Here is a 26,538-nt window from a genome sequence, read left to right on the forward strand (position 1 = left end):
CATCTAATGCAGCCCTCAAAGTATATCAGGTTCCCTATCACTGGTATAACGGTCGAAGGTGGTAGTATTGCACCAGCAGGAGGCTATCACTTTTTAAGGGAACACAGTTATTGCACGGCCAGCTTCCACTCCCATAGTTTGATACTAGAGGTAGATAATATGGATATCAATGTTCACCTAGTGAATAGCTTTGAGAAAGTGGGGTTGTAGTTAGAATATTTAAAGTTATAAAATAATTTTGAAGCAATGTCTAGGATCCACATATTATGAGTTGGTGCTGCAGCTCATTTCTGTATGTATTTTGGCTGTCTCCTAGCATCTAGGATGCTGGCTGTTACGTGCAGCAGCACACCTGTTTAGGATGCCTCATAACCTAACTCCAGCCTGATTACTCCTGTGATTGGTCTTTCTCCCTTTCATTAGGAATTCTGGCCAGTTCCGGCTGCTGGTGATATTCCCTAGTTCCTGCACATAGTAAGCTCATCACACAGTCGCTGTACCCTGTACAGTTCACAGCCTGCTTTCCTGTTCCTGCTTCCTGGTACCCTGCCATTGTGTTACTGCATTCTTGTATCCTGCCAGTCCTGCACCCATGCCCTGTTGGATTCTCCCCTCTACCTGCAATCCAGTGTCCATTCCTGCTCCATGTCCTTGTCTAGTTGTGGCTCACCAATTACTCTTGTGTCTGGTCCTGAACCATATCCAGGCTTCTCTCAAGTCTCTGTGAAAATATCCTGCCAGCTCTGGTTCTGTGTACATACACCCTGTGTGTCCATGGTTACCCATTGCAGTAAAGTTCAATCCAGTCGTGCCAGTAGTTGCAAGCCTGCAGTATTTCCACTACACCTGAACTTGTACCCAAGTCACAGCTTAGCCACTGTGTGTCATTACAGACTGTGTCCTAGTCACTATTCATCCAGCAAGACTTTCTGCAACTAGGTTCATGCTGACAGCACTATGCTTGCTTCCCAGTGGTTAACCATTGCCCGGCTGTATTCACCTGCAACAAACACTTTGTTACTTCAGTTATCATTGTTCAGTTATCAGCGCATATCCAGTCCTACAGTCTTTAGACACCATATCTTGTCAAGCCTGTCTGCAGTTACCATTCTAGTATCCTGTCTGCCTGCGATTAACTCTTGCCGTGCCAGCTGCTACACTCCTAGTTATTATCTTGTGGTCTCCAGCCTATTGTGTGGGCCCTTACTGCTAGAGGTTTTGAGACCAGGCGGCATCTCAAATACCAGTGAGCGCATACAGCTCTATGGGAACTGGAGTGTCTGTTATTGGCAGAAGATCCTCTTACCAGCTCTGGGGGTCTGACACACATAGTGCTGGACTTCCCTAAAAAGAAATATATATATATATATATATATATAGAGAGAGAGAGAGAGAGGGAGAGGGAGAGAGAGAGTAAAATGTGTACTGGAAATAAGGATTCATAGGCAGGTTTTCTGGTGAAACACAGTGTCTTTACTGGCATCAGACACTGAACATAGCATACACAGGCTTGGGCCTGGTCACACATGTTCTTAATTTAAAATGAACAAATGAAAAGTAAAAGTCTTAGCACCCCCCATGCTCAACAGTCATTCTAAACCTGCAGCCACCATCTGCCATGCTCTCCTGGCACAGTCAACGTCCACAGTCCCAGACACTTCATACCCCTCTTATGCTTCTGACTTCCTGATGGCTCTGGGTGAGCTGGAAAACCCGGAATTTTATTTTTCCAGTTGAAGATGTGCAGCCCAGAATTCCAAATTACTACTGCTTGCGTAGAATGTGCAGCTCTTGTTTTCCTCTCTCTTGAAGGGAGCTGATCCCACAGAAATTTAGGCAATTGTGGCGAGACTCAAGCCCTCACACCATGGATCTTATTCTCAGATTGCAAAATTTGTCTTCATTACCTGAAAAGTTCCTTTTATGTTGTATTGACGTTATAAGTCTATATACAAACATTTCTCATCATAAAGGATTACAAGAAATTAGGTTTTTAATTGAGGATAATATGCAATATAAAGGACCGGAGATTTCATTTTTTTCTATTACTTTTGGAAAAACCTTAACCAGAAACTTCTTTAATTTTGATGGTAATTATTATTTGAAGCACCAAGGCTGCGCAATGGGCTTTAATGTGGTCCCTGCACTAGTTAATGCATATATGTTCTTAATGGAAAACAATATGTTTCTTCAGAATGCCTCCTTTTCTGACAAAATGTTGTTTTATGTTCATTTCATAGACGACATATTCATTTTTTGGGTAGGTTCCGTATCAGAATTTGAATCCCAGATGTGCACTATTAGCAATATGGATTACACTATTAAATTTACCTATGTTTACAGTGAATTTTCTGCAAACTATGTAGATGTCACCATAAGCAGAACCCCCAAGGCCTCAGAACTAGTATTTATTCAAAACCTACAAATACTGCACGCTGGCAGCCATCATCCGTTGCCTATGAAGAGAGGCTTGCCCTTCTCTCAGTTCCTGCACATTTGGTGCACAATCAGTGATAATTCTGAAGTAGAAAGTCAAATCAGTTGCATGTTTAAAAAATTCTAAGTGAGGGGCTACTCCAGACAATTGCTAGAGCCAGCAAAAAACAAAGCCTTGGCAATTAAAAAAGAAGACTGCTAAAAAGTAAAGAGAAAAACGTAAATGTATTTTACCCTTTCGTAAGGGGTTTTACAAGAGCAAGCAGACAGTCTATCTGTAGCCTGCAGTTATCCCTTTACATTGTTATGTTGTTACATAATTATAAACTCTTATTAAAACCTAACTTTTATTAATATGCACTTAAGAGATCAAGACGACATTGACTTATAGGTTAAAAAGTTACGAAATAATTCACTCAGAGAATTCCTCTTGTGATGAATATTTCCTTTGGTGAGGATCTATTGTGTGTCCTAGGAGGAAACTATGAGTGACAATTGTGATGTGATCATAGCGAAATTATCCACTGTTAACCTCTCTTATCATGAAGGGTGGGGAAAAATGTATCCCAATTAATTTAGAACAGATGTTGGGCTGTGTTCTCCAACCACCCATGCAAGAGAGCCTATATAGTTAAAAGGCTCACTAATGGATTGTTGTGTATAAGACAGATATATCTCTGATCTGAGAATGTGTGTGCAGTATAATACTAATTTTACCAGAAAGGAATAAGTTAATAGAAAAATGATGTTAGAAAAAAGTATTAGAGACCAGCCACTTCTGCTTTTGTCATGATAATACATAGTAAATTGATCCAGCTGTTAAATAATCACAGTGGATAAGAGCTTTTGTATCCACAGATTGGTGTTTTGTGTGTGTCAGTGTATACTGTGAGGTAGTGATGCAATTGTTCAAACACTTGACTGTAACATACAACAATGCTTTAATAGTGTGCTAGTAAAGAACCAACTGATCACTAGCCAGAAGACAAATGTATGTTAACATTTATAGGTAGCTAAGTATCAGCATAAATTAATCACTAACTGAACTTTCTCTATGTTCAAAATGTTAATTGCAAGTATGTAACAAAAAAATATATAGAGCAGCTCCCGATATAACAGTCAAATAGATATCCTCATAGATTGATCACTGAATGAACTGTCTCTGTATTGCAAAGGTGTTACGGTATAATGACATTTCCAAGTGTGTAACAAAAAATAAACAACAATGGATATAACTACAGTATCTACTGGGTGCAGGGCCAGCTCCAGGCCTACTGGCACCCTGAGCGAGATTTTTTGATGCACTCCCTTCCCAATCGTACACGCTTCTGGGAAAGTGGCTGTCACCTTACAACTATATATTACGTTAGAAAACTATAAATATTACCACCCCCCCCCCCTATACACACACACACACACACACACACACACACACACACACACACACACACACACACACAGTTGCCTTACACATAAGGCCCACATTAGTGCTACTCACACATAATGGCCACAGTAATAGCTGCTTACGCATACTGCCGCCAGTAATGTCCCTTACACATAATACCCCCACTATAGTGCCAGATACACATAATGTACAGTGCCAGTCACATGGAAGCCATTATATAGGGACAGGCCAGCAGTAACAGCAGGTACGGAACAGACGGGACAGGACAGAGTTAATGGCAGGGACAGAACAGAGGGGACAGGGACATGACAGCGGGGACAGGATGGACAGGGGTAACAGCAGGGACAGGAGAGAGGGTACCGGGACATGACAGAGGCGACAATAAAAGGACAGAGGGGACAAGGACAAAACAACCCAGAAAAGTATTGTATTCAGGCGCAGAACTAATATGTTGTCAATAATGAAAATATATATCTCCAAATAGATTTGGAGGAGCTCACTACTTCTTTATATAACGTATTAACTACATACACAGGGGGAAAAAATGCTGTCAATCAAAATGTCTTTTTAGAATTTTTGATATGTTCTTAATAAAAACATTTAATGACCATCCAACACAGCCAGTGTTTCACATACAGTTAAAATGGGATCAGTACGTATTACCGCCAGACAGAATCCCGGCGGTCGGAATAATGACACCGGGATCCCGACCGGCACAATCCCGACAGGGGGGCGAGCGCAATGCAGCCCCTTGCAGTAACAGTGCCATGCTACGCTCGGCACACTAATTTATTCTCCCTCTGTGGGTGTCGTGGACACCCACAGAGGGAGAATATGTCGGATTGTGCCGGTCGGGATCCCGGTGTCGGTATTCTGACAGCCGGGATTCCGTCCGGCTGGATCTTGACCGCATACCGTTAAAACCATCACATGAAATATATATATCTTTGTTACTATAATCCAGCTATAACGTCTCACAATATATAGCACTAGGTTACTATCCGTATTTTCTTGTAACCGCAATGTAGCCGTAATATAACAGATGCCTTTTTTAACACATGCAGCTTTAAACTTGTATCACTGTATCATATGAAGTGTCTTCGCTTCTTGCAACCTTAGCAACAATGTAGCGATATCCCTGTTAGTATTCCATCACATGCACTCAATTGGTTAGTAGCAAAAGTATATTTTTCAAGCTTCAACAAATGAATTAGCCGTCCATTCACATAGACACAATGCATAAATATGTTAGTTCATTCAAGAGTAGGAGTGTTAGAAATAGCGCAGCATGCCGTAGGCTTAGTTGTAATTCATCACACGTGTGGATACGGGTATGGGTCATTAGGTCCACCACACTTAGGTCGACAGTCATTGGGTTAACCACTATTGGTCGACATACAGTAGATCAACATGGTCACTAGGTCGACATGGTCTTTAGGTCATCATGAACAAGGTCGACATGGAAAAAGGTCGACATGAGGGTTTTTTAAACTTTTTTTGGTGTTGTTTTCTTCGTAAAGTGACGAGGAACCCCAATTAGTGCACCGTGTCCCCTCGCATGGCTCGCCATGCTTCGGGCAAGGTTACCATTCCCAATTGTAGACCACGTGGATCGTAAAGTATTAAAAAGTTCCAAAAAAATTGAAAAAATATGAAAATCGTATGTCGACTTTTTCCATGTCGACCTTGTTCAAGTCGACCTAATGACCATGTCGACCTACTGTGTGTCGACCAATAGTGGTCGACATAATGACTGTCGACCTAATAACCGTATCCCATGGATACAAGCCGAAATATATAGAAAACTTCCCATTTATCCTATTTGCAGTGCAGTAAATAATAAGTCAGAGTCCCACCAGATCTAGGCACTATTGGTCTGGTGGACTCTGACCCACCAGACTTGTATCCACATGTGTGTGATGAGTTACAACTAAGCCTACGGCATGCTGCACTATTTCTAACACTGCTACTCTTGGCTTGCTTGAACATTTATATTTATACATTGGGCCAAATTCAGACCTGATTGCTTGCTAGCTATTTTTTGCAGCGCTGCGATAAGCTAGTCGCCCGCCTATAGGGGAGTGTATGTTTGCTTTGCAAGTGATGGAATGTGCAGCCGAGCGGTACAAAAAAGTTTTGTGCAGTTTCTGAGTTGCCCAGAACTTACTCAGCCGCTGCGATCACTTCAGGTCCCGGAATTGACGTCAGACACCCGCCCTGCAAACGCTTGGACACGATTGTGTTTTTCCAAACACTTCCAGAAAATGGTCAGTTGCCACCCACAAACGCTCTCTTCCTGTCAGTCTTCTTGCGATCGGCTGTGCAAATGGATTCTTCGTAAAATCCATCGCTCAGCAATGATATGCTTTGCACCCGCACGACGCACCTGTGCATTGTGGTGCATACGCATGCGCAGTTCTGACCTGATCGCAGCGCAGCTAAAAAATCTAGCGTGTGATCAGATCTGAATGGCCCCCATTGTTTCTATGTGAATGGATGACCATGTGAGCAATAAGCAAGCAGCTAATTAATCTGTTGAAGCTTGTAAAATATCCTTGGGCTACCAACCAATTGAGTGCATGTGTTGGAATACTAATGGTGCGTACACTCTATGAAATTTCACAAATGATATAATTCATTTTCAGCCTTCTGAGTGATATTGTTTGTAATATCACCCAGTGTGTACGCTACGAACAATGAACAATGCAAAATCCCACACCTCCTTTTTGCCCCCCTCCATCGCCCATACATGCAGCTCAATTTAGATTTATAATCCAAAACTGCATGTATGGGCAGAACGCAGCATGACGTCACTGTATGATATCACTGGCGATACAGTACAGTGTGTATGCCCTGGGTCGGCCACCCTGGAGTAGCCGGCCATGGGGCCTAATTCAGACCTGATTGCTAGGCTGCGTTTTCGTACAGCCTGCGATCAGGTCTGAACTGCGCATGTGTATGCACCGCAATGCACAGGCGCGTCGGTCCGCAGCGCCGGGCGACAGGATGGTGTGAGAAAATAGATTGCATGGGCAATCGCAGGGCGACTGACAGGAAGAAGCCATTTGTGGGTGGCAACTGACCGTTTTCAGGGAGTGTCCCAAAAAACGCAGGAGGGACCATTCGTTAGAAGGGAGGGTTTCTGACGTCAGCTCCAGCCCCGATCATCGCACTGGAAGAGTAAGTCCTGGGCTGTGTAGAGACTGCACAGACTTCTGTTTGTGCAGCTCTCCAGCACATGCGATCGCACCCCTGCACAGCGATTTCCCCCTCCCCCTGTAGGCGGCGACTACCTGATCACAGGGATGCTAAAAACGCACCCTAGCAATAATTTCTGAATTAGGCCCATGGAGCATATCGCATAGTGTGTAAGGACCTTAACAGGGATATCACTACATTATTGGTAAAGTTGCAAGAAGTGAAGTAACTATTTGTGGAGAACTATTCATATGATACAGTGATACAATATGACAGTGGGGACAGGACCAGGACAGAAGAGGCAGGGGAAGAACAGAGGGGACAGGACAGTGGTAATGGCAGGGACAGAACAGGGAAGACAGGACAGGGGTAATTTCAGGGACACAACAAAGGAGGCAGCGGCAGAACAGAGAGGACAGGACGGAGGTAATGGCAGGGACAGGGCGGAGGCAATGGCAGGGACAGGACGGAGACAATGGCAGGGACAGGATGGGATGTAGTTAATATCCCGGAGGTCGGAATCCCGACAGTCAGAATACTGACGCCGGCATACCGACCATCTAGAATGCCGACAGCTGCACCAGGGTTATTTCCACTTGTGGGTGTCCCCGACACCCATAGAGTGGAAATAAAACCTGTGGCAAGCGCTGCAAGGGGCTTTCCAGCGCTCACCCTGCCTCCAGCATTCTGGCAGCCAAGATCCCAGTGTCTGTATTCGGACCGCTGGGATCCCGGCCGCCGGGATTCCATACCAAACCCGGACAGACAGGACAGAGGTAATAGCAGGGACACAAAAGTGGGGACAAGCAAGAATTATGGAGGAGGTAGTGCTGTTGGCACCCACTGCATGGAGGAAGCAAACAGGTTTATCTCTCTCTCTTTACCCCCTAGGCCCCCACATGATGACCTAACAGTAGCACTTACATTGAAAGAGATGCAGGGAGAGGCAGAGGGGAACATCCTCTGGTGCGCTGAGCCTGGCCTGGCTGAGCTGGGCCTGGGTGCGGTGTGGAGCCGGAGCTCCAGGCTGGAAATGTGTGTGCTCCGCTCTGCCTTCAGCCGCCGCCGCCGGGTGCCCACTGCACTGTGGATCTTTATGGGTACCTGGCCAAGGGGGAGGATACAGACGGAGCCCCAATAGGATGTACGCGCCGAGCTGCTGCTTCCCCCGACCAGGTGCAGCCGGGTGTTGTCGGCGCTGCTCCTTCACTCCAGCCCCGAAGTAAATGGCGGGATCGGCGCTGGCGGCACTGTATTAATAGTAATATAGCTCAGGCAGACTCAGCGACAGTGGCAGGGAGGGACCTGGATTGCCAATATGGCGGTAAGAAATCTGTGCGCCCCATTGAGGGTAGCGCCCTGCGCGGCCACATGTGTCGAACGTGCCTCAAGCCAGCCCTTACTGGGTGGGGTGTGGTATTGTGATATCCACACCATTTCACCTCTGTCTCAAACAGGCAGTGATTAGCACAATTTGTAGTAATATTTGTATTACATGTGTGCGGAGACGCATGAAGTGGAATTTCCTGAGGCAGGGTATATCCCACAAATGCACAGTCCCAGAGGATAGTTATAGTGCCTTGAGGTCTCCTAAAACAGAACCACCTGAAAGGCTGGGTAGCTGTGTTGGTGCATTGCCATGCATGTGAGAGAGGAGTCAGCCATCGGAGCGATGTTTCGTTCGGGGAGCTTGTTCACCTGAGCATTTGATAAGGCAGCCCCCGTGTGGAACATTAAATCCACAGCACTGACCAATAGGGAGGTCAATGGGTGTTCATAAATTACAAGTGATTGACAGGTGAGATGAAGTGTTATATTCAACGCAGAGGAATTGTGGATCGGACAATAGGTTCACTCAGGACCTATTCAAAATATTGTTTATGAAAGTTTATTGTATATGTATAGCCCTATATTTACTACCTTTCACCGTTTGATTGTAACTAAAGAACTATACTGGTGGGCTAAATTAATAGGTGTGACAGAGAGATATGTAGCCTGGAGTTATCAATCATCTCCACACTCGCCATTGTTAGTGTAGAGTGCAAAGGCTGAATTGATGGTGGTAATATGCATTGGTATAAGTAAGATCCCTTTAATTTATTTCCATTCTTCACAAAATGCTCCCACAAATCTTAAGGTATTCTTATCCTCGATGGAGGGTTTTTGATGGAAAACCAAAGATTCTCTCGTTATCTCATTGAGAGACTGTTTAGCTCTTTTAATGGATCTGGAGCTGTATTCGCGTTCTTTAAGTCTCGTCATCAGATCTTTGCTTTTTTCTTTGAAGACTTCATCACTGGAGCAGTTTCTTCTTAGGTGGAGCAACTACACTTATGGAATATTATGAACAGTGTACGGAAAGTGTGAACTTTGTTGGTGCAACAGAGTGTTAGTTGAAGTGTTCCTCCTGTAAATTTCTGTTACCAGCATATTGTTTGAATCCTGAGATCTATGAAGTATATGCTTTCTCTGCTGTATTCGCAAGTGAATGCAAGATTCAGATTATTCGCATATCATGAAAATGTTGCTGATACAGCGTGTCCATAGGATGATGTGTTTGCTATATTGCTCGTGGTCTTCGTGGAACACAGATTCTTTCTCCCACCAACCCAGGAAGAGGTTGGCGTATGTGGGGGCACAAGCTGCTATGGAGCGGTCCCTCATTCCTGTAAAAGTAGTTGTGAGGTAGTTTTCACAAAGGACAAACTCTAGGAGTACATCCATTCCTTTCATCTGTAAGAAATATCTCATGGCCCAGATACCTAGATCATGCTTGATGTTAGTAGTATATAAAGCTTCCACATTCAAGGTGATGAGTAGATGTGTGTCTTCTCAGTGGATGTCATAGATTTTTATTAGTACATCCATTGTTTCACGTGTATATGATGGAAAGCTAAGGACATATTCTTTAAGATGACTATCCAGGAATGTACATGCATTCTCTAATAGTCCTCCATTTCCTGAGACAATTTGTGTCCTGGCAGATTTTGTAGGTTCTTGTGTACCTTTGGTAGCAAGTAGAAGGCTGGTTCCCTAGGATTGTTGATTTTGAGGTATTTATGTTCGGCCTTTGTTTTGGTGCCCAGATGTAGTGCTTCATCAATGATTCTTACGTATGTACATTTTTGTAAGATTTTCTGTGGGATCAAATAAGCTTTTTGTATAACATGTTGAGTCATTCAGTAGCCTATTTGCCTCCTGTACATGTTTTTGGGCCATAGAACCACATTGCACACCTTATCAGATGGCTTCACAAGTGTGTTGTGCCATGCTTTAATGTCTTTGATGGCCTTTCTTGCTTTTAATGACAATTTGCCTTTGGTTCTATGATGTTTTCTCTTTTCATAGAGCTTATCTAGATCCCCTGAAGTCCCTTAATGTATTTTACCCTTTGTAAGCAAGTTTAATACAAGTCCAATGGTGATAAAAAAAAATAATTCAAAGAAATACTGGCTGTTAGTTGCCACTGACAAACATATATCATTAAAAAATGCACAGTTGTTAAAATGTTTTAAACAGGGAAGGAAATTAAAAGATTGGTTAATAAAAAATTACATAACTAATAATACCAATATAAACACAAGTAATTTTTTAACTAAAGCACCAGGGTGTTATCGGTGCACAGGGGTTTCGACTTGTTGCCATCTGGAAATTGGCCCATACTTTACACATCCCGCCTGTACCAGCAAATTCGTAATATACATTATCAAATGTCCATATGGACTGGCCTTTAGGGAGAAACATAGGTCAACTATCAGATTAGCCCTGGAGGGCAAAGCAATAGATCAGCCTGTAGCCAGGCATTTCGTGGAAGCCAGGCATTCATTGGGGACACTCCGGTACACATTTGTAGATTAGGTACCCCCTATGAGCAGAGGAGGAGATAAAAACTGATCCAGTTGGAGTCCTGCTGGATTATTAAACTAAACACTGTGGCACCATTGGGTTTAAATGAAAATATGAACTTCTCCTGCTTTATCTAAAATAATGGAAAATTCTGCTGCATTAGTGGGTGAATATAATACACAGTCTAGATAGTAAAACATTTAATTGTCCATCTTCAGTCCATATAATGTTTCATTATAATGTTATTGCTATTGAAATGCTGATAAATGCTGTTCTCTGTGGTATTAACATAATACATGCATTTTCTGCTGTAATAATTAGTTACAGTAGTGTTGTACCACTATTGTTACTATGTATAAGGTTGTGCATAAAAACATTTAAAATATATAGCTTCTTCCTTTGGCCTTATAACTATCAGACCATGTATAGAATGCATACAACATTGCGGCTTTCATTTTGAAAGCAAGGACAGCCAACAGGTACACAGGGGGGGCTTGGTGGGTTAATTTACACTCCCCAGTGGTTGCTATTGTCTGCAGCCGCTGGAGGGGGGGGGTCCTGCTGTGCTGACCGATCAGCAGTGATCGGCAGCACGTCAATCAGTAGGAGAGAGTGCAGGGAGGCAGAGGGACCTTCCCTGCCGCTGCTAACGCAGTTTATCTGACTGGTCGCATCCTGTGCGACCAGGTCAGATAAAGCACTTGCAGGCAGGTTAATGGCATACTGTGTTAAATATTGCTTTTTTATATATATATATATATATATATCTCCCAACATGACCCCCTTCAAGGGGGACATAATGCTCTGCTTCTGAACTTTTCCCTTAATGTATGATTGCAATCACCTGTTTTGAACAGTTTAGTGGATAAGAAAGGTGTTTCACCACAGGTGATGGCAATCATACAGTAAAAGGGAAGATCAGGAGCAGAGCTCCTGAGAGGGTCATGTTGGGAGGTGTGTAATTATATAATATCCATCTATCGTGTACGATAATCAGTTGAATTCCAGTGTGTATTATAGAAGCTACTGTGCGGTGTAATGTAACAAACATACTCTGCCATGAAGTATAATGCAACTCTGACACTACCGTGCAATGTAAAGTAACTAACAGATGCTGCTGTGTGGTGCAATGCGAATAGTGACTAACACACTACTGTGCAGTGTACTGTAAATAACGGATGGTGCCATGCAGTGTACTGTGACGCGGATGCTGCTGGGCGGTGTAATGTGAATAGTAACTAACAGACGCTACTGTGCGGTGTACTTTGACTAACGGACACTACGTGCTGCGTAATGTTACTAATGGACAATGCTAGCGGTGTAATGTGACTCAGATGCTGCTGTGTGATATAATGTGACTAACGGACGCTGCTGTGCGGTGTAATGTGACTAACAGATGCTACTGTGTTGCGTAATGTGACTGACACTGCAGTGCAATGTAATGTGACTCGGACACTACCGTGCAGTGTAATATACCTAATGGATGCTACACACTACCGTGTGGTGTAATGTGGCTAACAGATGCTGCCATGCAGCGTAATGTGACCAACGGACGATGTTGTGCAGTTTTATGTGACAAACAGACGCTGCCGTGCGGTGTAATGTGACTAACAGTTCCTGCCATGCCCTTTATAAAATATAGAGGGTGGGGGGACGTGGTCTGACTGCTGAAGGGAACGGACACGTTTGATACGAGCTCCTGCTGTTTGGGGCTTTAACCCTTTAAAACCTCCTCCCCCTGGACACCTTTTTACCTCCATTACCATCCCTGCCTCCCCTGATCCCCCTGGAGTGGTCTGGTAAGCGTTGCATAATCGGGGAGCGAGCTCTGGAGCTCCTGCGGATTGTGGCCTACCTGCAGCCCCCAGACCGGGGCCTCGATTTCTCCTCCGGGCCGGCGCATACTTCCGGAGCCGCGTATTCCAGACGCGGCTCTCTCCTTTGCCTCCTGGTGCCTGGCTGCCGCTGGACACACTAAGAGAGGCCTCTCCGGCTGCCCCTGCCTGCCTCCTCTGCCAGGACCTGACGGGATTTCAAGCAGCCTGACGGAGCCGCCATCTTAGAGGAGACCCAGCTCACAACTCGATCCTCTGCACACTTCCAGCATGTAAGGTGAGCCTTACTTTAGAGCCAACAGGCTCCCTGCTGCTTACCCCTGGAACCATTTCTTTCCCCCTGCCACAACATATCACTGCTGGGACCTATGCTGTGCTGCTCCATGGAAGGCTCATCTCCCTGCATTTAACCTCTTCCTCCAGGCTCTGTGTGCTTAACTTTTGCCAGTTTCCTGCTAGGAGCTTGCAGGGATGCTCTGCAGTGAATAATCTAAGACCCCTACAACAGCACTGCTCTCTCATTAGCCTCATCTCCACTGTTACTCAATCTCTGTGCAACGTCTTCTGCTCCAGATGTGATACTCATGTTTCTTCTACTGTACCTCCTGGGCTGATGCAGTGTCAACCATCTTAATGCCATGACCCCCTAATCCACCCGTGCAATATGGGGTGGGGTGTCCTGTGGCCGTGATCTCCTCTATATGCTGATGTGTTATACATAACCCTCCCTGCTACTAGTCCTGCTGTTTTTCACTACGTATGTGGACATTTTCTTTTTGATGGGAAGAACCAGAAAAAGTGGACGGACGCCGCACACCAAGTCGTCCGGATCAACAGCATCACAGTCTAATTTGCGCCGTTATCTCGTCTCTGGAAACGACACCCAGAGCGACGATAATTGTTCCATTCCTGACTTCTCTCCTGCCGATACCACCGACATCATGGCATCGTCACCTGAGAGTGGGTCTGATACCTCTCCGGAACCTACTATGGCTGATGTCTTTAAACCTCTTAGATCCCTTCCTACCAAAAAAGATCTCCCTACGAAGTCTGATTTTTTGGATTTGGAAAAGAGAATTGGTGCTACAGTTAAGGGGGAGATATCTGCACTGCAGGCCAATCTATCCCAAATTACTCATCGTGTGTCTGATATGGAAGGCCACCTCGGCGATTTGGATTCTTACCAGCGACGACTTGGAGACACCGTCTCTACACACGCTCAAGAACTCAAGACGCTTCAGCGCCGTATGGATGATTTGGACAACCGAGGGAGGAGAAACAATCTTCGGATACGTGGCATCCCCGAGGATGTACAAGGGCCGGGTATCATGGACGTACTTACCAAGATTTTTAATGAAATCACCGATGCAGAACCGGACAATGTCATTCTCTTTGATCGCGCAAACTGCCTTCCCCCTGAGGCTCCCAGAGACATTATTTGCCGCCTCCATTACTACCCCATCAAAGATGATGTTCTGGCAAACGCTAGGAAATTAGATGGGATTGAATTTAGTGGTTCCAAAATCCAAATCTTCCCGGACTTATCCTGGAATACTCTTCAACACAGACGGCTCCTCAAACCGCTTACGTAAACATAAAAATATTCGTTTTCGTTGGGGCTTCCCTCTGAGCAACCAAGCCTCTCATGAACATCGTAATCTTAGTTTACAGTCTACGGGTGACCTGGAATGATTCTGTTCTGCCCTTTCCGTCAACACGCCATCACTCCCAGATTGGATACAACTACATACTAGATTGGATCCTCCCGCGCCTCCTCCAGCGCAGTCACCTTGGATACCTGTTTGCAACCACAAGAGAGGCCTGGCTTCACCACACTCTAGTCCAGAGACCCCTGGTACCTGATAGCCATCACTCTCCAATATGGAGTTTCTGGATTCCTTTCTGTTTGCTTCAGAACTTACTTGCTAGGTCTGAGGCCTAGCCGTCTGTTAGTCTCTGTGTTTTCTGGATTTACCTCTGCAAGTGTTCTTTATGTGCTAAGCGATTAGGTTTTCTTCTGTTGTCTCTACTACATAATGTTTCTCTCCTTATCGCGATATTGCCTTTAAATTGATAAGTCTATGATTCACATATCGATCTTTGTTTATGTACCTACCCCCAGCAGGACATTTTGTACTAATCTTTCATTTGCAGGATTTTGCTATCGTTAGGTTATTGATTTGCTACTATTACAGATTTAGAGGCCCCAGGTGGCGGTCGTAGATGCTCCACCTCAGTCAAATCGGTCTGCGTTTTTCTATTGGTTTATGGGTGAACAAGTTTTACCTGTGCTATCCAATAGCGGACATTTGTTTTTTTCCATTTATTCTGATTCATGATTTTTGTATGCTTTCTTGGATTTTATTTCTTTCTACTCTTTTTACTCGTCTGTGTTTTTCTCCCTCTTGTTTCTTCCCATTCATGCATGATTGTTTGTTGTGGCTCCTCTGTGGGGATGATTCTCCATCTTTTGCGGTATCTCCAAGTGGGTTCTCCTGTACATCTTTTGCGCTCAACCCCAAATTTACCATGGCCTCTTTGAAAGCAAGGACATTGAAATTATGTTCTTATAATGTCAAAGGCTTAAATATCCCTGAAAAGCGTTCTACTCTTCTGACAGAACTTTACTCGGAAAGGGTTGACGTGGCTTTTGTGCAGGAGACACATTTTAAACAAGACGCTGCCCCCTCCCCTTAGAAACCATAATTTTCCTCACCGGTTTTGTAGTGATAAACCTCTGGGTAAATTATTGGGTGTGGCTATACTCCTCTCTCGCCACCTAGTTATTTCAGATTCTTCCCATCATGTTTCAGTGGCTAGAAGATGCCAGGTTTTAAAATGTAAGATTTTTGACCAAGTATATACCCTGGTTAAGGTCTATTCGCCCAATCAACATCAAAGGAAATTTTTAACTAAGATTATGCGACTCTTAGAACCTTTGAGAGAGGGTTGTTTAATATTAGGGGGATACTTTAATTGGACACTAGACCCTGCACTTGACTGTTCTACTAGGCCTCTGCACCACTCCAGGGACCATCGTAGGGTACGTCAACTTTTACACAATAGTCAGTTAGTTGACCTTTGGAGATTACATCATCCCACAATCAAGGACTACACTTTTTTCTCTACCCCTCATGCCTCTTACTCTCGTCTTGGTTCTTTTTTTAGTGGACCATAAACAATTGCAGTTTTTAACGAATAGTCATATAGGCCAGATTACCTGGTCGGATCACGCTCCTATATTTGCTTCCGTCTGTCTCCTTACTGTTTTTGTAAAACCGTGGACATGGAAATTCAATGAGACTTTGCTTCATTATACACGACTGAAAGATGGCCTACTTCAGACTATCACTGACTACATCTCCCTTAACGACTTGCCCGATATGCCTGCTGTTATGATCTGGGAGGCACATAAATGTGTAGTTAGGGGTAAATGTATCCAATTGGGATTCCAGTTAAAAATGGAAAGAGGCTCAGCGATGGCTGCTTTTGAACCGTATCCAATCTTTGGAACTGTCGCACAGTCACTTGAAGGACAGGTGCTGCGCGATCTCACCGAGGCAAGGTTAGCTTTTAAAAAATTTATGCAAGAGAAAACCAAATTTGAATTACAGAGATATCACCACAAATTCTATCTATGGGGTGATAAACCTTGCTCTATGTTGGCGAAAGCCCTGAAATCTCAACGCCAGAAATCTTATGTGCACTCAGTCCATGACTCAGAGGGGCGTATGGTCCTCACCTTTCCACAGATGGCAGGGGCCTTTCAAACTTACTTTATGGACCGCTATAATTTAAGAAAAGCCCAATCTCCATCTGATGTTCTTTCATCCGTGGAGGCAGTCAATGATTATCTCTCTTCTGTATATTATCAAGAGATGATGTAGAGTTTCTTAAACGGTCGTTTGCTATCGAAGAATTGGAACTGGCCCTATCTGCCACTACTCTTGGGAAAAGTCCAGGCCCGGATGGCTTCCCAGTGAGCTATTATAAATCTTTCCAGTCATCCCTCATGCCACTGTTTTTGAAAGCATGTAATGCAATATCTTCTGAGACTGCATTTCCTCCCCAATCGTTGGAGGCGCATATCTCTATAATTCCCAAGGAGGGGAAAGGCCCCGCTCACTGCTCCAGCTATCGACCTATCGCCTTACTAAATAACATCATCAAACTTTATGCTAAAATGTTAGCCAATAGGTTGAATCACTTCTTGCCGACTTTGATCCATGGGGACCAGGTAGGCTTTGTGAGGGAAAGGGAGGCCAAGGATACCACCACAAAAATCATTGACCTTATTCATCACGACGTGCGGAACAGCGAGACTATGATCCCTTTGTCCACGGGCGCGGAGAAGGCCTTCGATAGGATTGACTGGCAGTTCATGGAGGGTCTTCTACGCTGTCTGGGTTTGGGGCCACATTGCTTGCACAGGATACTTGCTCTTTATAACAATCCCTCCACGCGAGTACGTGTTAATGGGGCTCTATCAGACCCATTTGTGATTCAGAATGGTAAACGTCAGGGATGCCCCTTATTTTTGTTTTATGTATGGAGGCCGTGGCGAGGGCGATTCGTTGAAATGATAATATTAGGGGTCTACAGCTTTATGGCTCTGAATATAAGTTGGCCTTATTTGCCGACGATCTTCTTGCCACCATAACTACCCCGGTGACCTCTCTCCCTGCCCTTATGCATGAATTCAATAGATTTAGTGGTGTCTCTCACTTCAAAATAAAGTACGCAAAATCTGTAGCAATGAATATCTCAGTGCCCCCCTCTATGGTGAATAGCCTTAAAGGCTCATTCCCTTTCCTCTGGAATCCGACCCAGCTAAAATATTTAGGAATCCTACTGCCTCCTTATAGTGATTGCCTGTTTCAACTTAAGTTTCTTCCATTTCTGAAGCAAATTAAGACGGGCTTTCAAAATTGGTCCCTATTGAAGCGATCCTGGTTGGGTAGATTGAATGTAATCAAAATGAGTGTTCTTCCTAAGGTTTTTTACATAATTCAATCTCTACCGATTAAAATACCGTCTTCCTTCTTTAGGGATTTGCAGAGTGTGGTATGCCAATTTATTTGGGGATCACTTGGCCCCCGCATATCTCGAGCCACTCTAATTAAAAGCAGAGTCCGAGGTGGCCTTGAGCTGCCCTGTTTCCTAGCGTACTACAGATGGTCCACATTTAGCTTGACCTTTAATAGGATTAACTGAGACTGGCCAGTCAGGCTTAATCCCCTGCTGTATTGTGCTCTGTATTGCCGCTGAGAATAGATGAAGGGTTTATGCTAATAAATCACGTTGTGCCCAGGTGCAGAAAACTAGTCAAGATAACCGTGGACCCATCTGTATCATGCCATTCACCATGCTAGGATTGTTGAGATGTTCAGACCTCAGGGTACGAAACAATGGCAGTGTATTGTGGGTCGCGCAGCTCCTGTTCCACCAGACGTCCTTCCATGGGTGTCAAGATGTCCTCGCTTCACTCACCCCACTTTGAGCCCTACGCTTCAATGCTGGCAAAAATATAGGAACCTCTCAGATTTTAAATCAGGGCTTTCCTTATCTACACCCCTATTTAATAACCCTGATTTCCCCCCAGGTATGCCACCATTTATACTGCCCTCCTGGTCGAATGCGGGTATATCTCGTATTTGCCATTTAGTCACAAGTTCCGGCATTTATTCCTTTGAGGATCTTCAGTGGAAATATGACCTTCCAGCTAATTCCTTTTGGTTTTACTTGCAGGTTAGGCATTTCATCTCTTTTGGGAAACACGCTCTAACATACACCCACACTAAATTTGAAGCTCTTTGCCTGACTGATAGCCCTTCTAGACATTTAATATCACAGCTGTATCGTCTGTGTCACTGATATGGATGCTGGTCTTCCCTCTTATGTATCGGCATGGCAAGGCGAGTTACATAGACTTGACGGAGGATCATTGGACCTGTATTTTTACTTGCACTTTTGCTAGCTTCTCTTCTCTTCAAGTGTTACTGTAGCTACTCAATATAAACTTTTAGCCTGTTGGTATAGATGTCCAGTACAGATTCACCAGATGCATCCCAACGTACCCTATACATGTTGGTGGTGCAATCAGGAATCAGGCACCCCTCTCCATATATGGTGGGGTTGCCCAGTTTTGAGGAGTTTTTGGCTAACGATACATGATATTTGTTCAAAAATCACTGGCCTTACGCTACCCAACACGCCTGAATTCTGGTTGTTTAACCTGATGGAGATACCTATCTCAGTTTATAAAACCTTGCTCCTTCGGCATTTAATGAATGCCGCAAAAGCAATTAATACCCTGTTACTGGAGAACCACTTCATGTCCTCCTATATCCCGCTGGTTTCAGAGGCTTGATCATTATGTTAATGGACGACTTGTCGTCCTTTATGAAATCACCCTCGTTGAATTCTAGCGCTACTTGGGAGAAACTGGTTGGCCTTTAAAAATACTCCTGATTATCAAGCCCATCTAGCTCCCTCTTTATCTGTTACTCTGTGAACGTTATTGCGTGCTCCCTACTTCCCTCCCTCTATCTCTTGTCTCTCTATCTCTATACTTATTGTTTTTTTGTATTTCCTTTATCATCAGTATTCTCTTTATGGTTGTATTGATGATGCCTGTTTATATTTTGTTTTTATATTGACAACTATCTATGATTGTACGGTTATGTTCAATGGAATACTGATTGTTTCTTGTGTTTATCTGTTTCCAGCCTTGATGGCCTTAATTGTTTATTTATCTTTTTAAACTAATAAAAAACAGATTGTACTAAAATATAGAGGGTGGCACCAATAGACTTTCTGGCACAGGCACCAAAATGTCTAGTTATGGCTCTAGTGGTCACTGATGCTCTCTGTAGTATACAGTGGTTACTGATGTTCTTTAATATATGGTGGTCATTGATGCTCTCTGTAGTAAACGGGGGTAACGGATGCTCTCTATAATATATGGTGGTCACTGATGCTCTCCTTAGAATACAATGGTCATTGATGTGCTCTGTTGTATATGGTAAATTAAATGCATACAAAATTGTACGTTACAGTGTTTTATAAGAAAACACTAACGTACCATTTCATATGCAGATACAGCTGCGAATGCCCACAGAACAGACATGCCGCATATTAATTTAATTAGAATAAACTTATCTGCCCTTACAAAAGTCTGCAATGACCTCCATGCTCCAAAATCTAAGGGCCACTACTCTTTACTATTCTTCTTGACCTCTCTGCTGCTTTTGACACTGTGGACCACCCTCGCCTACTGCAAATTCTTCACTCCATTGGTCTGCGTGATACTGCCCTCTCTTGGCTGTCTTCCTACCTCTCTGACCATTCATTCTGTCTCCTCTCATGACTCCACCACCCCCTCACTTCCACTAACTGTAGGAGTACCCCAAGGTTCTGTCCTTGGTCCTCTCCTTCTGTCGCTCTATACACTAGGTAAGCTCATTAGTTCTTTTGATTACCAATATCATCTCTATGATGATGACACTCGTATCACCAACTGTCTCTCTGCTATCTGTTTGGATGTCTCAGTGCTTTCTTAAACTTAACATGTCTAAGACCGATCTGATCACCTTCCCTCCCTCCCGCATAACCTCACCTCCCACAATCTCATTATCTATTGATGACACTACTATCTCCTCTAGCCCCCAAGTGCGCTGTCTTGGAGTAATCCTCTACTGCTCCCTCTCCTTCAAACTACTCATTCAGCACATCTCACAAACCTGCCATTTTCATCTAAAAAAATATTTTCAGGATCAGACCCTTTCTGACCCAGGATGCTACCAATACCCCCATCCACTCACTGGTCATCTCCAGACTGGACTACTGTAATCTCCTTCCGACTGGCATTCCTGACAAATACCTCTCTCCACTCCAATCTATACTGCTGCCCGGCTCATCTTCCTCACCAAACGCACTACGTCCACCTCTCCTCTCTTACAAGACCTCCTCTGGCTCCCCTTCCCTTTCAGAATCCATTTCAAGCTTCTCACACTCATTTACAAAGCCCTCACCCATTTACATATCTGACCTTATCTCTCTTTACACTCCCACCTGTCCACTTCGCTCTGCTAATGCACGCCGACTCTCCTGCCTACGGATTACTTCCTCCCACTCCTACCTCCAAGATTTTTCACGTGATGCTCCCTTTCCCTGGAATTCTCTACACTCCCCCTCAGACACTCCACCTATCTACAAAACGTCAAACGGGCTCTCAAGACCCACTTCTTCACCAAACCCAGCAAAATCTCATCCTAACCCTCTGTTCCACGCTCTCTATGTACCCCATCTGTGTCACCCCTGTCTGTTTACCCCTCCCCTTTAGAATGTAAGCTCTCACGAGTAGGGCCCTCTTCTCTCATGTGCTTATCCTTTCTCTTACTTTAATATTCTTCAACTCCGCCAAATCCAGCAGTCTTTTGACACCTGATACTTATTTCAGTGTCATCTGCTTTTGTAGCTATGTTTATTTACCCTGTACTTGTCCTATATTGTTTTCAAATGTAAGTTGCTGTTTTCCTGTTTTGCTTATTTATGTACTCTGTAATTGGGTGCTGCGGAAACCTTGTGGCACCATATAAAGGATAATACTGTAAACTTCATGAAGGCATAACCTGAATGCATCAGGATATGCTGAACAATGGATGCAAGATATTCACTTTAGATGCTAGCAATGGGTGCCAAAGATTATTAAACAGGGACTTGGGGAGGGGATCTCGCTCAAATCTGGCATTCAGCTGGCCGGGTGAAGGGGCAAAACGGGCTGCCGATATTGGCGTTGAAATGCTGTGGCAGTGGCTGATTTTCCCCCTTTGCATCTAATTAAATCCCCCCCCCCCATGTTCATGGTTTTAAATATCCCCTTACAACTGAAACTGTTCTGCTTGATTGTCTAACATGCATATTTAATACAGTGTAGTGCAGGTTATTTGGGGCTAGCTACATTATCATATACTGGTAGTCCTATACATCATCACTCTCCTACTGAGCTAAATTTATTTTCAAACCAATAAGTTTGAGTCCGCATCAAATACTCTTTTTTTCCCCTTTGGAAGTGTTTATACCAGGCCTGGACAACCTGTAGCTCTCCATATTTTGTGAAACCACAAACCACTGAATGCTTTGCCAGATAATAGCGAGCCGGTTTGCTGGGACATCGTAACACCAGGCCTGTTAAATACGGTCTCCAATTTTAAAAGACTATTTAGAAATATACTGCTCTCTAAATAGGTATATTTTACATATTAAATTAAGGTACAACTGATAAATTTTATTTAGCTTTAATTGCCCATTTTAATAATGTAAATAATATTTTAGGTTGCTGTAGTTTATGCTATGGGCACGATTCAATTAGTTGTGAGCAACCTGCATAAATGCAAATTAATGTAGATGATCTGTGCTTGCACCTCCACTTGCTACAAGCAAAAATATGTCACAATGCATCCAGAAGTTCTAACAGCAGTGCTCATGGCTAATTAAATATGGTCTTATATTATGTACCATGCAGTCATTATATTGACAACTATGTTAAAAGCACAATATAGGCAGCATTATGCCAACCAAAATGGATGTATTTATTAACAGTTTCTTTATATATCACAGCAAATCCCATTGCGCTTTACAATTGAAAACAAAACTGGTTAGTAACAGACAGTAATAGAGGTAGGAGGGCCATGCTCCCAAGCTTACAATCTGTAGTGCTACTTAAAGCATTTAACAATGTCTGCATTATAACTTTAAGCCTGATGCTTTACCACCATGTTTAAAGATATAATTCAGACACTGCTACATTTTTTTAAGTATCGTGTTGACACAATGCTTCCAGCAATGTGCTTTTAACAGCCACTGCTGACATACTGCTTGTCGAACACACTTCTGCATATTAAAATTATGTGTGTTCCATTTAGGCCTATTCATAATGTAGTTCAAATACATACTGTGGTGTCCTGCATTGGTTGCCATTGAGGGTGATATCCTATGGGGTCTGGGACTCAAGGTCTACAGCAATTAGGTCAACACCAGTTGGTCGACACTGCAAATCGACATGGACAAAGGGTCGACCCGAGTTTATTTTTTTGGTGTCGTTTTCTTCGTAATGTGACTGGGAACCCCACTTAGTGCACCGTGTCCCCTCGCATGGCTCGGTTCGGGCAAAGCTTACTATTCCCAATCGAAGGCCGCATGGATCAGAAGTATAAAAAAGTTCAAAAGAAAAAAAAAATTTGAAAAACGCAAGTCGACTATCTCCTGTCGACCTTATTCATGTCGACCTAAGTGGTGTCGATCTGGAGTCCGGATATCAGCCTATGTTATCCTATGATATTCCTATGTGTGTCAAAAAATTATTGACTACTAGCAAAGGCCCTACCCAGCTGGTGGCCCGATAGCAGTGGTGTAATAGCTGTTAATATTGTCAGAACAATTTTATTGTTTTCACCACATTAACTCTGAACAGTTTTTAGAATTGTGTGACGTTTTAGAAACACTGTATATTTTATTAACCGTGTATAAACTGTCAGTGAATTTGGTGATCGTCTTGCTGTTCCATAGATCATGCTGGTTGAGTTTTATAAGGGAGGACCAGATCAAACTGCATTCCAGGACATCTGGAATGAAGGGAAGACTTTTCTGGACAAAATAAAGGTACCACACATAATGCAAGCAAATTTCATGGTATTTTCAGACACTTTAATAATTTATAACAACATATATTTAGAGTAAATAATTATAAAATATACATAGGTGTACTCTTTCTACATCCATAGCTCCAAAATAATAAAAATAAAATACCAAAAATAAGAAAAACTAACAATACTTTGGTTAATTTTCTTTTGCAGGGATCTTTGGCCAGCAGAACTCCCAAGGATCCAGGATTTGAAACTGTTCTGGAGCAAATTTATAACCTTCTCATGCAGCTAGGCTAATAAAAGCCTCTGAAACTTGTAATAACCTTCCAGTTTCTCTCATCATAGGAAAGTTCTGGTTAACAATTCCCTAACATTAAATAAACATGTGCACGATAACAAAATTGTGTGTGAGAAGGGGTATATGTTGTATCTAGCAGAAAAAAGAGTAAAGTGGACCAATGGAGACGTTGCCCATAGCAACCAATCACATCCACCTATCATTTTAAAGAATGTCTTGATAAATTCTTCTTCAAAGCTGTTTGGTTGCTATGTGCAACTTCTCCATTCTTTTCACTGCTTGATACATCACAACTTTTGTTACACTCCCCACAATTTCATACCGATACCCTTCCCCTAGACCCCCAACAGGTCGTGTTTTTAGGATTTCTATTGGTGGAAACAGGTGGGATAATTACTGGGTCTGCAAAATTATCTTTTGTACTGCACCACAAGGGAACCACAGCGCCTTGCAGAATATGTAGACATTATAAACAGAACAAGAAAGAAAATGAACTTACAGAACAAAACATGGACAAAGTTTATAAACATTTCTGCAGCAGCAGTCATAGTAACCAAATAAGCAGCATGGCGACTAAACACACAGGCTTAATGTAGTTGTTGGCAGTGGGATAGTGATGGTTTAACCACTTAACCCCCACTCCCCCCCCAAAAAAAAAATCTCCAGAAATTGTAATTTCTTTTATTTAATAAAGTTACAAAAAATATTTAAATATTTTATTTAAAAAATATATATCTGGGGGGTGTTTATAAACTTGCCCCTTCCCCTGCAAAAAATCCCCTTTTTTGCACCTCTTCCTACCTTGTGTCCAATGTTTTTTGGGGAAAAATAATAAATCTTTTAACCACCCCTCCAGTGTCATATTTCATTAGATAGTTTGCAAGGTATTCTGGGGCGAGAATCCGTGATGTCACCAGCTAAGGGGTTAAGTGAGGAAAAGCATGAGTAAAGAGCCCTGCTCATGAGAGCTTACATTCTAAAGGGGAGAGGAAGGGAGACAGTGAGCATGGAGGAGTGGGTTAAGAGGAGAGATGGAAAGCTTTGATAAAATGGGTCTTAAAAGCTTGTTTTAGGTTTTGAAAATATGTGGGGTGTTGATACAGAGGAGACAGTTCTAGTGGTCGGAAGCAGCAAATGCAAAATCTTGGAGGCAGGAATTAATATCAATTGGGACGGGAGGCAGCGTTCATTTGTGTAGTGAAGTGGGCAGGCAAGCGAGAGAATGAAGGGTTGATTGGGTGAGGGCTTTGTTAGTGAGTGCAAAGAGTTTAAATAGGGTTTTGAAGGGGAAGGGGAGCCAGTGTAACGCTTGAAAGAGAGGGGAGGCAGATTTATATTTGGAGAGGAAGATGAGAAAGGCAGCAGTACTATATTAAAGTGGTGAGAGGTGGAATCCAGGGAGGTCAGATAAAGAGGATGTTACAGTAGTCCAGTACAGAGATTACCAGTGAGTAAATGATGGTCTTTACTTGCCTCCAGTTTGAGAAAGGGTCTGACCCTGGAGATATTACGGAGATGGAAATGGCAGGACTGCAAAAGGCAATGAATGGGATGTTTGAAGGAGGAGTTAAGGTCAACTCCAAGACAGCGTACTTGCAGGCTAGAGGAAATGGCGGTGCTGTCAATAGATAATGAAATTGAGGAAAGTGAGGTTATTTGGAATGGTGGTAAGATTATCAGATCATAAATTTATGGATTAGGGCCACAACTTCATATCCAGATACTGGGGAAAAGGAAGTCAGAGTGAATAAACTTGAGAGACATAGGGGTATATGCAATTCACGGCGAATCGCGGCAAATTATCGCCGTTTTTAAATTCGACACAATTCGACAGGTGAATTCCGGCAGGTGGCTGCTGGAATTCACCATATTCAATGCAAAACGGATTCGACAGTCCCGCGGGCGAAAATCGGCCGATTTGCTGGATTTTGCCGCGATTTTAAAAAACGGGGAAAAAAATGGCGTGGGGTCCCCCCTCCAAAGCATAACCAGCCTCGGGCTCTTCGAGCTGGTCCTGGTTCTAAAAATGCGGGGAAAAAATTGACAGGGGATCCCCCGTATTTTTAAAACCAGCACCGGGCTCTGCGCCTGGTGCTGGTGCAAAAAATACGGGGGACAAAACGAGCAGGGGTCTGTTTTCACCCTCCAAAGTGTGGCGGATTGAAAATGACGAATTTACTGTCTAAAAGCACTGCTGTCGAATTTCCAAACTTGAATTGAATATGCTTTTGTCGAATTGCAGCACTTGTATCATTGCAGAAAAGTCGAATTTGCAAAAATTCGAATTTCAAAAAGTCGAATTTTGAAAGTCCGTTTTTTTGGCGGAAAGCACTGAATTGCATTGACGAATTTTTTTTTTTGGCGAAAATGACCCGAAATTCGACAATTTCGGGAATTCGACCGCAATTGCATATACCCCATAGGCTGGGAAAGCCCATCATACACTCGTCATCGATGTGATGACGAGTGTATGATGGGATGTGATATCCTGGCAGATAAATTACATTTTAGATGTGAAGTGGGTGGTGAAGTAAAGGGCACAGCAGGGAGTTGAAAGTGGAAAAGACGACAGGTTGGAGGACTGGGAAGAGTTAAAGAGCAGCACTGTAGGTCGAGAGCAAGAATATTAAATGGATGAAGTCTGCATTGAAGCGTTCTTTACTTTTCTGTCATTCAGCTGTTGGTTAACACTTTTGCAAGTACCTGGTGCCAAGATTGAGTTAAGGCTCTGTGATGAGTAGCAACCACTGGATTAACAGAGTCAAGAGCAGAAGTAATGGAGACGTTGTATGGGGAACCAGCTTGGTCAGGGCAGGAGAGCAATAACTTGAGCTGGGAGGATAAGGACATTGTGTCAATAGCCTCAAGGTTGCA

The 26,538-nt window shown here is 43.4% G+C and overlaps 1 protein-coding gene across 3 annotated transcripts in view; it reads left to right on the forward strand.

Annotated features, from left to right (window-relative positions):
* Positions 1 to 24,508, forward strand: part of MPND (MPN domain containing) — a 268,959-nt gene extending 244,451 nt beyond the window's left edge. For 2 of the 3 annotated variants that reach the window (XM_063914894.1, XM_063914895.1), the window contains exons 12-13: positions 23,290 to 23,382; positions 23,577 to 24,508. In XM_063914894.1, coding sequence (XP_063770964.1) covers positions 23,290 to 23,382; positions 23,577 to 23,663 — 180 coding nt within the window. In that variant the 3' untranslated portion in view covers positions 23,664 to 24,508. The remainder of the gene's footprint in view (positions 1 to 23,289; positions 23,383 to 23,576) is intronic. The other variant, XM_063914896.1, reaches the window with a different exon arrangement.
* The last annotated feature ends 2,030 nt before the right edge of the window (positions 24,509 to 26,538 follow it).

Source organism: Pseudophryne corroboree, chromosome 1 (assembly GCF_028390025.1).
Source record: "Pseudophryne corroboree isolate aPseCor3 chromosome 1, aPseCor3.hap2, whole genome shotgun sequence".
In the NCBI taxonomy this organism is placed as follows: domain Eukaryota; kingdom Metazoa; phylum Chordata; class Amphibia; order Anura; family Myobatrachidae; genus Pseudophryne; species Pseudophryne corroboree.